Source organism: Anopheles gambiae, chromosome 3 (assembly GCF_943734735.2).
Source record: "Anopheles gambiae chromosome 3, idAnoGambNW_F1_1, whole genome shotgun sequence".
NCBI classification, from domain to species: domain Eukaryota; kingdom Metazoa; phylum Arthropoda; class Insecta; order Diptera; family Culicidae; genus Anopheles; species Anopheles gambiae.
This window is the reverse complement of record NC_064602.1, coordinates 61,893,251-61,907,534: the sequence shown is the minus strand read 5'-3', so window position 1 is coordinate 61,907,534 and position 14,284 is coordinate 61,893,251. Positions and strand designations below refer to the sequence as shown.

Here is a 14,284-nt window from a genome sequence, read left to right as displayed (position 1 = left end):
GATGCTTTCTTCCATGTCGCGGAATGAATAAACCATCGATGTTCCATGAAATTTCCGTTCCTTCCTTGCCGCTGGGGTCGAAGTTCTGATCGCCGTTTGGAACAATAATGCGTCGTCATCATCGTCATCATCGTTGTCTTCATCTAAAAGCAGAGCGAAAGGAAAATGTGATATGCGGAGCAAAGTAAATACACGTGCGTTCGGTTCAGTTAACAAAAGCAAAGAGGAATATATTCTGTCAGATTGACATATTGGTGTATGGTGTCATTTGTTGTGCAGGGTTCTTCGGTGTACAACTACGTCGTTCTATGTTTGTCCGTTAACACCCCTCCTCAAACATATAACGGTTCAACTCCCAAGACGGCTCGATGTTTGACAAACGATACCTGAGGAAGTCCCTTTGTTAAAATGTCTGCTGGTTGATCAGTGGTTGGGATGTAGCACAGCTTCACTCTTTCTTCATGGACACACTGCTTGATAAAGTGCAATTTGATTTCAGTGTGCTTGAGCCTTTTCGACGAACCATTCGAATTTGCTATAGCTATAGCTGACTGATTGTCTTCGAAGACTTCTACAGGTAGATTATCTCGAAGGCTCAGCTCCTCGAATAGTTTGCATGTCCACAGTACCTCACAGATGCAGTCGGATAGAGCTGAACATTCTGCTTCAGTTGATGACAATGCTACTGTCCGCTGCTTTTTAGTGCTCCAAGCAGTAGTTGCCCCATAGACTTTAATTAAGCAACCTGAGGTGGAACGCCTATCCATCACATCTGTTGCCCAATTCGCATCTGCAAATCCAATTATTTGACGACATGTAGGATCGCTTTTCTTGTAAATTAGCCCATAGTCAATTGTGCCCTTCAAGTAGCGAAGAATCCTTTTGGCATGTTTCCAATGTTCTTCCCCGGGATTACTCTGGAACTGACTGAAGTAAGAAACCGCAGCACTTATGTCAGGACGAGAAGTTATTGTCAAATAAGTGAGACAGCCGATCATCTCCCGGTACGGCTTGTTTAGGTTTTGATCGATTTCTGACTTTTTCAGCTGTAGGTTCGGTTCCATTGGAGTAGATATTGGGTTACACTCTTCCATTCCGAAACGCTTCAATACAGCATTGATGTATTTCTGCTGACTCAGTTTCATGATTCCATTCATTGGCTCTCTTTCAATGCACAGGCCTAAGAACATTTTAGCCTCATCTAGATCTTGCATTTTGAATTGATTGATTAACATTTGTTTCACGGTTTTGATTTCCTGAAGGTTCTTTGCAATGATAAGCACGTCGTCAACATACAACAACACGTAGACAGGACCAAGTTTGCTTTCTCGTATATATAGACAGCTATCTTCCAAGCATTGACGAAAACCACAACGTGAAATGTGTTCATTGAAACATTCATTCCACGCCTTAGATGCTTGTTTTAGACCGTAAATGGATTTGTTGAGTCGACATACTTTATCCCCCTCCTCAAATCCTTTAGGTTGGCGCATGTAAATTTCTTCTTTCAATGTCCCGTTGAGAAAGGCAGATGTTACATCCATTTGATGAACAGCATAATCAAATTGGTTTGCTATAGCAAGCATTGAGCGTACAGTCGACATTTTTACTACAGGTGCATAAGTTTCCGAAAAGTCGAAACCATATCGCTGTGTGAAACCTTTGGCGACTAAACGTGCCTTTCGTTTTTCCACGGTTCCATCCGGTCCAAATTTGAGACGAAAAACCCATTTACAATCCACTGGTTTGCGTCCGATTGGTAGGTCCACCAATTCCCACGTGTTACTTTCAGCAAGCGATTCCAGCTCTTTATCGATAGCTAGTTTCCATTCAGGCCAATCTGATAGCTTTTTCAACTCATCAATACTGTCTGGAATATTTTCAACAAAATTTTCAGCATTCAATGCATAGGCAAAACACAAATAATCGTCCAATTTTGCAGGAGGCTTACAAACTCGACCACTGCGTCGAGGAAGATCGCTTTCTTCCTCTTCAAGAGGATCTTGGTTTACGTTGAATGAATTATTTTCTGCATCATCAAATGTATCTTCTCCCGTATCGATTTCTACTGGTAAGAACGGCAATGTTTGCTGAAATTCTACGTCACTTTCAGCGGAATCAATGTCATTTGCGATTGGCATAACCGATGGTCGTTGAGTGGATTCCATTACATTTTCAGCATGATTGGAGGCAGCCAAGGGGGTGTAAGGTCCAAGTAACTGACCATGATGGAGATTGACATTCTGATCTTCGGTATTATTGGCTTCATTGCTCATATGCCGCTGTTTAATTGATATTTCTTCGATAACAACATCTCTGGCGATAAATATTTGCTTACCATCCCATAAGCGATAACCACCACCGCCATAGCCAACAAAGTGACTGGTTTTGCTGCGAGGTTCCAGTTTGGTACGTTTTTCTTTCGGGATGTGGCAATAAGCTTTGCTTCCAAAAATACGAAATCGTGATACATCCGGCTTATGCCCATACCAGAGTTCATACGGCGTTTTATCGGAATTCAGTGCTGCTGTGGGGCTTCGATTCAGGAGATAAACGGCCGTCAGAACCGCCTCGTTCCACATGTTTTTCTTCGAGTCAGCTATCATAGCTCTGGCTTTGTCAAGAATAGTACGGTTGAATCTTTCGCTGACCCCATTTTGCTGGGGAGTATAAGGCACAGTAAATTCCATTTGTATGCCCTTCATACGGCAAAATTCCATAAATCTGTTACCCATATACTCTCCTCCGTTGTCACAACGTAAACGGCTAATGGTGCTGTCGAAATGAGCTTCTGCCATGGCAATATATGTTTGAAAACACTCTAATACATCGCTTTTCGCGCAGATGAAATAAACTACACAGAAATGTGTGAAATCATCCATAAATGTTACAAAATAACGTTTTCCGTTCCATGAGGTTGGGTTCATATAACCACACACATCGCTATGTATCAATTCAAGCGGTCGGGAACTACGCGGCAGTTTATGCTCCTGGAAAGGTTGGCGCGTCTGTTTACCTTCCATGCAAGGACCGCATATACTACCCAGTCCATCTGTTGTGTTAATAGCTTCTTTCTTCAGTGCCAATCCTCTGACCATTTCGTCAGAAATAACCTTCATTAAACCATACTTGCCTATGTGTCCGTATCTTCTATGCCATAGCTGAGCATCATCCATTGCATTCTGCGATACTAGCGCTTTTGAATTATTTGGTTTCATAACCTCAACATCTAATTCATATAGACGGTTTAATCGGCTTCCCGTGCATAATTCATGCCCATCGCGCTTAATAACCGCAACATTTTTCGAAAAAATTACTTCCATTCCAAGCTGTCCAACGCGAGGAATCGAAAAAAGATTATATTTCAAATTGGGGACATATAGAACATCGTCAACAACATAATGCATCTGACGATCGCCGATTTTTGCTAGTATGTCCACTTTTCCTTTACAGTTGCTCTGTATGATTTCACCCGATGCGACCTTAATCATAATCGGCTCATGAAGTGTTTTGACGTCTCGAAGAAATTCACAAGAATTGATCATATGATCGGAAGCGCCAGAATCTAGGATCCATTTGAAACCATTTCTATCGCATTTCTTTGATAGATTTTTGGAATCACTACATAAGAAAGTGACAGCTGTTTCACTTACATTCGCTCTTTCGCTCTCGTTGTCAAACGACCTTCTATTGTTTTGCATCGCAGCAGTTCTTTCTTGCAATAGAGGACAACAACTCGTCTGTGCCCAAACTTTTTACAATAAAAACACTTCATCTTCGGTTTGGCACCTGTTCCAGCAAACGCCATGGAATTCATGCTGTCTCTCATTTCTTCAATATTCTCACGTTTCATACTTTCACTTAGAAGACGTGCCTTGACAAAGTCGAGCGTGCATTGCTCCGGTGCCAGCGTTTCCAGAACTGTTACAAGCTGACCATACGAGTTCGGCATTGTTTGTAGCAAATAAAATACGATCAAGCTTTCTTGCAGCTTTATGCCAGCAGCTTCCAGATCCCGCACCATCCGCTCGAACTCGAGTAAGTGCGCCTGGAGAGAACCGGACTCCAAAAACTTCATCGCTGAAAGCTTTTTCAGAAGATAGAACTGTCCCGAGATGCCCTTTCGGGCAAACGTGTTTTCAAGCGTTGTCCAAATCTGACGCGGGGTTTGCTTACCCTTAATGTACTCAAGCTGGGAATCCGCGATGTTTCGCACCAGTACCGATTTACATTTCACGTCTCTCTTCTTTCTATCTTGCAGTTTAATCTCCTTAGCCAGCCGTACTGCATCCGAATCAGTCACCAAAACCTGATAATCTTCTACCTTTTCCGCTTCCTCACGAACACAATCTAAAAGATCCAGCTCCTCCAGGAGCACTTCCATTCGGAAGCTCCAATTGTTGAAGTTCGCACCATCAAAAAGATATACCTTCTTTTCCTCGTCCATTCTACTTTCTCCGAAAAAGCTTAGAACAGCTACAACAAGAAAGAAAAATTAATCGCTTATACGTGATTTGGGTTATCCTGGGCCCATAACCTAAAAGCAGAGCGAAAGGAAAATGTGATATGCGGAGCAAAGTAAATACACGTGCGTTCGGTTCAGTTAACAAAAGCAAAGAGGAATATATTCTGTCAGATTGACATATTGGTGTATGGTGTCATTTGTTGTGCAGGGTTCTTCGGTGTACAACTACGTCGTTCTATGTTTGTCCGTTAACATCATCGTCGTCATCATCGTTGTAATCATCGTTGCCGCCGTCGTCGTTGTCACCAACACCATCATCATCGTATCGTTCGTCGTCGTCGTTGCGTGAACATTTTGCACGCGCGCCGCCATCTTCTCGATCGTCGTTGTCGTCGTTGTGTGTGTGTAAGTCGTCGTTCTCACTCACACCGTCGTCGTATTGCAGCACGGCGTTCTGCTCTCTAGCGTTCACGGCTTCACGAATTTCACGATTCTGATGATCACCGTCGTTTGTGGCCATCGTCGTATGGTCAATAATCCTTTTGGCCATCTCCTGCTTACCGCCGGACGTCGCCAAACCAAGCTGCTGGCACTTGCGTGCGAGGCCGATCTTCGTAAGGTTTTCGCACAGCTCTTCGATTGTCGTCATTATTCACTCTTGGTTTTTCGTCGTTTCACTTTATCACCGTACTTAGCCCGTTCCCGGACGAGCCCCCATGTAAGAAATAAGGAAACGAGCGGTGTAGGTGATTAAAGGAAATTCGTATATTCTTGCTTCTGTTCACGGTGACGCTCGCGGTAAGATTGTGTCGCTCATCGCCTGCTGTCATGCCCTCGCTACCTAGCTGTCATTTTGACGTTTTCGGGGAGGGGGGGGGGTAGCCCTCTCATCCTACATAAATGTGATAGCTGTTCAAACGTACGTGGGCAACCAGTTTTTTTTGCAGCTCTGTAGTGTCTAGAGGTATTTTCTAAATTCTTTTTTGATCATGAACAGCTGTTAAACTAACAGTTATTGATTCATATAATATTCTACTAACGATTAATCGATTGATTCCAAGTGAATTAATCATAAAACTAGTGAATTGTATCATTTTTATATGAATTCGACATTTCTTGGACTATTATCCGTGCATATCGATTAACCGGCAACCGTCCGGTCCCGAGCTGCCTCCAAACTGTATACACCAAAGAATGTATTATAAATGCTTCAATTACAAATTGATGTCGGATGTCAACAAAACGCACACTGCTGCTGTTTCATTTCATAAACCCGATTACCATGACCAAGGTAAATAGAAAATGTTGTCAGACAAAAATCAAATTTCTTTCAATTTGGCCGGCAACAAAGTTCCATCCATACATTTGCCGGCAACATCCATACATTTTGCCAGCAACAATTTTGCGCACAACAAGATTTTACCGCTGCCTGAGAGGTACCGTGTATCTCGGCGACCATCTGTATTAACAAAAGAGTAGATGATTTGTTTTGTCACGAATTTTAAAATCATATGAACAAGATTTCTAATCTTACTTAAATCGTTCATGTTCATGTACGAGATGATAATGAGGATAAAATATGAGAATAGGAAAAATGAATGATTTCTTAGTTTGTAAATTCAAATATGTCGAAAATACAATAAACAATAAATTCACTAAATAACACTGAATAACTCACCTTAATCTTTGTTTTAATGGTAACATATTTATAAGCCGGTCCCATGGTACAGTCGTTAACTCGTACGACTTAATAACATGCCCGTCATGGTTTCAAGCCCCAAGTAGACCGTGCCGCCATACGTAGGACTGACTATCCTGCTATGGGGAGTAATCCAAAAAGTCATTGAAAGCCAACCCCATAAGTGGTACAGGCAGGCCTTGACCGATAACGGTTGTTGAGCCAAAACGAAGAAGATTGATAAGTAATTTTAATAAAAAAAATGGTGGAAAAATTAAATGAACCAATTAAAAAAATGTAAATAATATTATAATCCTGGAAACCTTACGTCAAGTGACGAATTGTCAAAATGCTCTAGACTCCGCCACCTGATATTTTTAATCCACCTTGGTCCGAATGAGCGATTACCGTGTCCTAATATACATACCTTGACGTAACGATATTTCGTTCCTACATAGACCTTGGTCTGATGTCGTGTTCGATGGTTGCTAGAGCGCCGGCTAAGGCGGCGCTCTAGCAGCAATCGAACACGACATCAGACACGAACAAACCCATATAATCATATGGAGGTGCACTGTCTGACACAAACAAACAAACAAGACAAACGTCGAGTCGAACATGTCAGTTGATTCTGTCTGTGATGTTCGGTACCCATCTGTGCTGTGAGTACCTTGGCTGTCAAACGCTTCACAGCTACAGTAGATAGAATTCAATTCGGGACATTTTTAAGTTTGTTTACGTAGTTTGTCTCTTTATCTTCTTAAAATTGCGTGCAAAATATTTAAAATAGCTATCAATAATTATTGTTAAACTTTTCAATCAATTATAACATCATATATAAAGGATTGAAACGTATTAAACTATTGTGTGTACATAATCCATGTGTATGCACTGTATGTGTTTTGGCATGGACGTTTGTTTACATTTTTCAATATTAAATTTGAATAATTTCTATGTTATGATGGATGTGAATAAGTAGTAAATTATGAGTTGAATCTTCCCCCTGTAGGTGGATATTCATTTAAACTATGAAAATGCTTCATTTTCGAGACGAAAAGAAAGGCGTATTGCAGTGCATCATGACAGGTCTATAAGACATCGAACAGCTGACAGAGCACCTATCGAACAGAGTCGTGTTTGTTTGTCTCGTTCGATTGGTCCCAGAGCGGAAGATTCCATCTGCAGGGGGAAGATTCAACAAATAATATACTAGTTATTCATATCAAAAATAACATAAAAATCATTCAAATTTATTATTGAAAAATGTAAACAAACGTCCATGCCAAAACACATACAGTGCATACACATGCATTGTGTACACGTAATAGTTTTATACGTTTCAAACCTGTATATTTGATGTTATAATTGATTGTGAAGCATTGCAAATGTTATTGATAGCTATTCTAAATATTTTTTACGCAATTTTAAGAAGAAAAAGAGACAAACTACGTAAAAAAACTTTAAAATGTCCCGCATTGAAATCTATCTACTGTAGCTGTGAAGCGTTTGTCAGCCAAGGTACTCACAGCACAGGTGGGTATCGAACATCACAGACAGAATCAACTGACATGTTCGACTCGAGGTTTGTCTTGTTTGTTTGTTTGTGTCTGATAGTGCACCTCCATATGATTATATGGGTTTGTTCGTGTCTTATGTCGTGTTCGATTGCTGCTAGAGCGCCGCCTAAGCTAGATAGCAACATAGCTTATCGCATGTAGAAAAGTCCGCCATGTTTAGAATTCGCGACAACTAATCTGGTTGAAAGTGCTTGCTCTTGTCCTGGTGTAAACAATAAGCTCGCTGCCTTGTGAAAAGAATATAGTTGTGATATAGTTAAACGAACGTTTTTGTTTGTGCAACTATGTATTATGTTAAGTTAGTTCTTTGAAAATGTATTGCTCAGAACAATTTCGAATGGTAGTATGGTGTCTGAGTATGTATCATTCTTCCCATCAAGTTTCTGTAGTGTTGCATTAAATATTTTTGTTAAAACTTTGTTGTAAAATGTTGGTGAATAATATCATGAAAAATCGCGTATGGTTCTGTTTCATTGTTGGTAAGAATAAATGTTGTCACTCCATTTCGCAATGTGAATTTTACAATCAAAGTACAGGGGAGCGCTGTTTATCGGGGATCATCGGGACTTGACCTCGCCTGGATATGCGAATAACACGGAAAATGAGTCAAATGTTATACTTAATGAAAAGTTCCTGATATTTTTGAAATTTGTAAAGTGTTTTAGTAAAACCCAGCCAGTTATTATTTACGACGTCGTGTGTGCGTCAATTGAACGTTAACCATATGTCGGGTGATCGTCGCATTTAAGTCAATATACGACGAAGGGATTTTTTTAAAACGAAAAGCACTATAATTGTGGCAGATTGTCTGGAGTATTTCGCTCATAGTTTTTGTCTATGACAATGGCCATGAAAAAGTGGTTCAAAAAGTCGATACTTTCTGTCTCTCCCCTTTACTCTGTGGGTACCGTACGATCCTTCCAGCTATTCTCAGGGATATCGCTGGTCTTCTTTATCTGTTCACCCAGATCATATTCGTTTTGAGTTACAGTCAGTCCAAATAGTATTCGTCTAGCTGAATATTTTGTTGAAAAAGGCGAATAATGGCCGCAATTGGCATGGGCTACTAAAAATAATGATGAGGTTTGATAAAGGGACCATCAATGCACTCGTATTGCTAAAAAATGAGCATTACGATAGTGGAATAACAACCAAAACATTTTAAAAACTAAAAAAAGTCGTTTGACTGGCGTGCAAAAAGTATTCGTCTATCAGGTTTTTGGCGTAATATGCGTTAGATAACAAAGGTTATAGAATCAAAAAATGTATTGATCTTGTTTTTTTATTGCATTTATGACTACAGTCATTTTCCGATATACGCTATCGTACGGGAGCGAGCACAATAGCGTATCTCGAGTTTTCGCGTATAGCGGATTCCTATGTAAAAATAGTTTACACTACTGGTTCGTGGGTTGATAAATATCGCCACAGAGTTTTGAATTTAAGTTTTTTGTTGTAAAACAGGTATCTTTTGCACAAATGTAATGCAAAATGCATTAAGAACATTAAGGAAATTCAAAAAGAGCATAAAATATTTCAAAGAATTAAAATACTTGCAAAAAACACATGGAGCTGTCAAATTTAGAGGAATCGCGTAATGCGAATTCGCGTATACAGTAGTGATGGGTAACCGGAATCGCACCCACGGCTCGGAATCGCTTCCGAGCATTGCTACTCCGGCTCCGATTCCGAAAAATTCAAATCGTCGCTTCCGCCCGGAGCCGTCGGAGCCGTCCGGAGCCGTCCGGAGCCGTCCGGAGACGTCGGAGCCGTCCGGAGCCGTCGGAGCCGCCCGGAGCCGTCGGAGCCGTCCGGAGCCGTCGGAGCCGTCCGGAGCCGTCCGGAGCCGCTAGTCGGCAGCTGGAGCCGTCGGAGCCGTCCGGAGCCGTCGGAGCCGTCCGTAGCCGTCGGGGCCGTTGGAGCCGTTGGAGCTGTCCGGAATCGTTGGAGCCGTCGGAGCCGTCCGGAGCCGTCGGAGCCGTTGGAGCCGTCGGAGCCGCTAGTCGGCAGCTGGAGCCGGTCGGAGCCGTCGTAGCAGTTGGAGCCGACGGAGCCGGTTGGAGCCGTCCGGAGCCGACGGAGCCGGTTGGAGCCGTCCGGAGCCGACGGAGCCGACGGAGCCGTCTGGAGCCGGTCGGAACCGTCGTAGTCGTTGGAGCCGACGGAGCCGCCGTAGTCGTTGGAGCCAACGGAACCGGTTGGAGACGTTGGGGCCGTCGGGGCCGTCGAAGCCGACGGAGCCAGTTCGAGCCGTCGGAGTCGTTGTAATAGTCGGAAGTCTTCTGAAGCGCTTTAATTTCACGATATCAGCGATGATTTCATTTTAAAAAACAGCTTAGGAGTAAAAAAATAGTCTTCTTCATTTATTGCTCTGAAGTTTTTTTTGTATTTTTTTTAAACAATAAAGTCAAAAACAATTGTTTGCTCCGTATATATATAGGGAAAAACTATGAATCAAACTATTATTGATCTTTATTTTCATAAAAGATGGAAGGATGATTGATATTTATATATTATTTGTCTTGTCCATGTGCCATCATGTTATTCGGTAAAAAACAAGTGCGGCCTAAACCATACACGTTAGTCGATGTAAACAACCGTGCAAAACTGCCATAATTACACTCGTCTGCCTCGTTGTTTCGTATTTTATCAAACCCACCTCCCGTCATAGTTCTATTGCTCCTTGACCTCCTAATTTGATTCATTTTTTTCCTATATATATACGGAGCAAACAATTATTTTTGGCTTTATTTTTGAAAAAAAAACACACAAAAAAACTTCATATCAATAAATGAAGAAGACTCTTTTTTTACTCGTAAGCTGTTTTTTACAATAAAATTATCACTAATAACGGGAAATTAATGCGCTTCAGAATGCTTCCGACTATTACAACTACTCCGACGGCTCCGACGGCTCCGGACGGCTCCAACGGCTCCAACGGCTCCGACGGCTCCGCCGGTTCCGGACGGCTCCGGCTGGCTTCGGACGGCTCCGACGGCTCCAACGGCTCCGACGGCTCCGGACGGCTCCGACGGCTCCGACTGCCGACTAGCGGCTCCGGACGGCTCCGGACGGCTCCGACTGCTCCGACGGCTCCGGACGGCTCCGGCTGCCGACTAGCGGCTCCGGACGGCTCCGGACGGCTCCGGACGGCTCCGGACGGCTCCGGACGGCTCCGGACGGCTCCGAACGGCTCCGAACGGCTCCAGACGGCTCCGAGGTCGGAGTTTTGCACCTACCTTCCGGAACCGCTTCCAATTTTGGCGGAGTCATTCGGAAGCGATTCCGGATTTTTGTTGAATTTACCCATCACTAGTATACAGGCGACCCCGGAGTTACGGCCCCCTCGAGTTACGACGATTTTGATTTTGACAGTTAAAAGATGTCATTGACAAGAAAATGTTGTATTTTTTGGAATTTCTGGGCTGAAAACCGTTATAAATATTTAAACTTGTGGACGATAGTTCTATTTCAGAAATATGGTCCTTTGCAGAAAGCTTAAACATATCCTCTTTTGACTCATAATGCATACCAACGACAACTAAAGAAGAATGTGTCTCCTTAGCTTCCACAAACTGGCAAATACAATTTGTGTCACTAAGAAACCATTGGTTTCTAAAATCAGGGTGGCCACTCAACCAGGAAAACCGGTATAACCGGGAATTTTATTTGTCCGGGAAAAACCGGGAAAACCGGGAAATTCTCCAAAAAAAAGGGAAATTATCGCAAACTTTTGCTGTCACTGTTAATCATCGTACAAAGTGCATTTTAAATTAACGGAATGTTTTGTATATGGTTCCCTACTTAGCACAGGCCAGCAACATACGCAATATATGTAATTCTCATTCGCAATGGTGCAATATTTACGTTCACCGATATCGGTTCTTGCGTATTTGGGGTATGGTGTGCCTATTCGTTCTACCTTGCACTCGTATTCATCTCTCGTGAAGTTGCGGTCGTGTCAAATTTAACAGTGGATTTAGTGGGCGATCCCAATTACGCCCCGTATTCCTCAAGGCGGTAACTGATAATTTTTGTCCCTTCTAGCAATTTTAAGGTTACCCAATCACTCACCGCCTGTACATTGGCATTTTGCATTTTGGTTTCGGGCCTCTACCTTCATTCCGCCCGGGTGACTGGGTTCCCACACTGGCACTGATGGTTGAGGTGGCGTCGCTTCTGCAGTCCGATCGTTGCTCCTTTGTTTTCTTATCACATACCTCCAGATTGGATATTATATTGAATAATTCATTAATAACTTTTATCCAGTTTTTATGACAAGTGTCCATCTTTCCCGTAATGCCCGTCTTTACTTACCAACCTCTAGATAATTTTTTTTTGAAAACGTGTGATATAATAATTTGGAATTGAAGTATTGATAAAACCGCTACGCAAAGCATAGTGAACCGGAAAAGACTTCCGGGAAAAACCGGGAAAAAAACCGGGAATTTAAAATCCTGATTCGTGTGGCCATTCTGTAAAATTGGCTTTTAGGCCAAAGTAGGCTCTAACTTGCCAACCAAAACCATTAGGCATCAACTGCGGATAAGTTGCAGCGGGAATGTTTTTAGCTTTTTTTATGTGTTGAAATTGCATGCATCTTGTTATTACCTGTTTCATACATCTGTTGCCTGACTTATGTCGATGAAACCATCGAAGATCGATGAAAACCACCTATACATCGATGAAAACCTGCAAAGAAAATAGATCAACATGTGGGATAATCGCCTTGTAAAAGATATTAGTATATTGCTATTTGTATTATTTTATAAGATTTATAAAACTTTAACAAACGTGCACTCACCCAAAATGTTCTCTTATCACGGTCTATATTCCCTGATACCAAAACTGCCCACCCAAGATTGGTTGGATTTCCATCCCGACCTTGGTGGACGTTTTTAAGAGGGTTCAAGCGTCAGCAGGTAGGCAGAGCTTCAGCTTTTTTGAAAAAGACCCAGTATCATGTTGGCCGTAGATCGGGACAGATTTTTCGTTACGGCAACATAACGTAGTCCTTCCTACAGCGTTTTGTTGTAAAAAAACTGGTAATTCGTATCTCTTTCTATGTAAACATCTTCTTCATCATCCTCAAAATTATTTTCTTCTTGTAAATCTAATTCGGCCGTCAGACGCGCACAGCTCCGCTCCGGCGTTAGATTCATCAACTATAAAGATATGTACACGGTTCACATTTATTTGCTTTAACAACTTGAGACACACATTTATTAGCTTTAACTGCTGAGATCCGGCTCCTGTCCTGCCGTTATTCTGCTTGGACCCGGAAATTCGATTGGTGCTGATCCACTTGCATTCGCGTTCGAACTGCTCCATATACTGCGGTCCTCTGATTTTTATCGTTTCTGTTTCTGAATGAAGATTTTAAGAATGTTTTGAGTATTTCTCAAGCCTTCAGAAAGCTTGATAGATTAAAAGTTATCACCCATCCTGTCAAAAAGTGATATTCAAATTAGGTTATAAAAAACTCATAGCATGTCCATGCATGACCACCTGGACTACATACACTTTGATTCTGGATTCCATCACCAGATGTCTTTAATGCACCTTGGGATGAATGTAAACACCACCTTGGTTTGCCATTTTTCGATCAGGTACTCGAATCTAATTCTAGCTTTGAGGCTAAAATAATTTAGACTGAAAATTGCAGGCTAGTTTTCTGTGCGGTTTTGTATGGAGTGTTTACATGATTGCAGACTCCAACTGTCAAACTCCATACAAAAAACTGACTTGAATCGTGAAGCCCCCACTAGTAGACTGTATTGATGGGCAAAACGGCTCCGAAGCCGGAGCCGGCTCCGACCGGCTGCAGGCAATTTCGGAGCCGGCTCCGGAGCCGGCTCCGCTCCGACGGCTCCGGAGCCGGGTCCGCACCAACGGCTCCGGAGCCGGCTCCGCTCCGACGGCTCCGGAGCGGGCTCCGCACCAACGGCTCCGCTCCAACGGCTCCGGAGCCGGTTTTAACACAAATGACCAAAAGAACTTTTTCAATGAAGTTTCAATCGAGGAAATTCGTAAAAAACATCGATAAGTTTTGAATGTTGTTAAGACAGACGAGACTAACGAATGCTACACAACGTCATGCATGTCAATACTGCAATCATATCGTGTGTTAGCTTCCACACGTGCGAGAATATTTATTCATTTATGGAACGGAGGCGTGAGTGTAGAGCCGTTAGTCTGGAGCCGGATACGGAGCCGTTGGTGAGGAGCCTTTGGTGCGGAGCCGTTGGTGCGGAGCCGGCTCCGGAGCCGTAGGTGGGTGTGGATGCGGAGTCGGCTCCGGAGCCGTCGGAGCAGAGCCGGCTCCAGAGCCGTTGGTGCGGAGCCGGTTCCGGAGCCGTTAGGGCGGAGTCGGCTCCGGAGCCGTTGGTCCAGAGCCGGCTCCGGAGCCGTTGGTGCGCTCCGAAACGCCCATCACTAGTAGACTGTGAACAGTTGTTAATTGGAATGGAAAACCCTGTATCGTGATAGGAATGTTCGCCAAGACCGAAGCACGGAATAGGAAAATTGCTAATAGCACCTTCATATTTCTTTCAGATCACAGTC

At 42.9% G+C, this 14,284-nt stretch overlaps 2 protein-coding genes across 4 annotated transcripts in view; both read left to right on the top strand.

The window, feature by feature from the left end:
* Nucleotides 1-14,284, top strand: part of LOC133393612 (uncharacterized) — a 159,473-nt gene that overhangs the window by 96,539 nt on the left and 48,650 nt on the right. The gene's annotated exons all lie outside the window — the stretch shown is intronic.
* The window catches only part of LOC133393619 (uncharacterized), an 81,645-nt gene continuing 75,192 nt past the window's right edge, over nucleotides 7,832-14,284 (top strand). The window contains exon 1 of one of the 2 annotated variants that reach the window (XM_061659276.1): nucleotides 7,832-8,076. In XM_061659276.1, coding sequence (XP_061515260.1) covers nucleotides 8,034-8,076 — 43 coding nt within the window. In that variant the 5' untranslated portion in view covers nucleotides 7,832-8,033. Of the gene's footprint in view, nucleotides 8,200-14,284 lie in introns of both variants that reach the window. The other variant, XM_061659275.1, reaches the window with a different exon arrangement.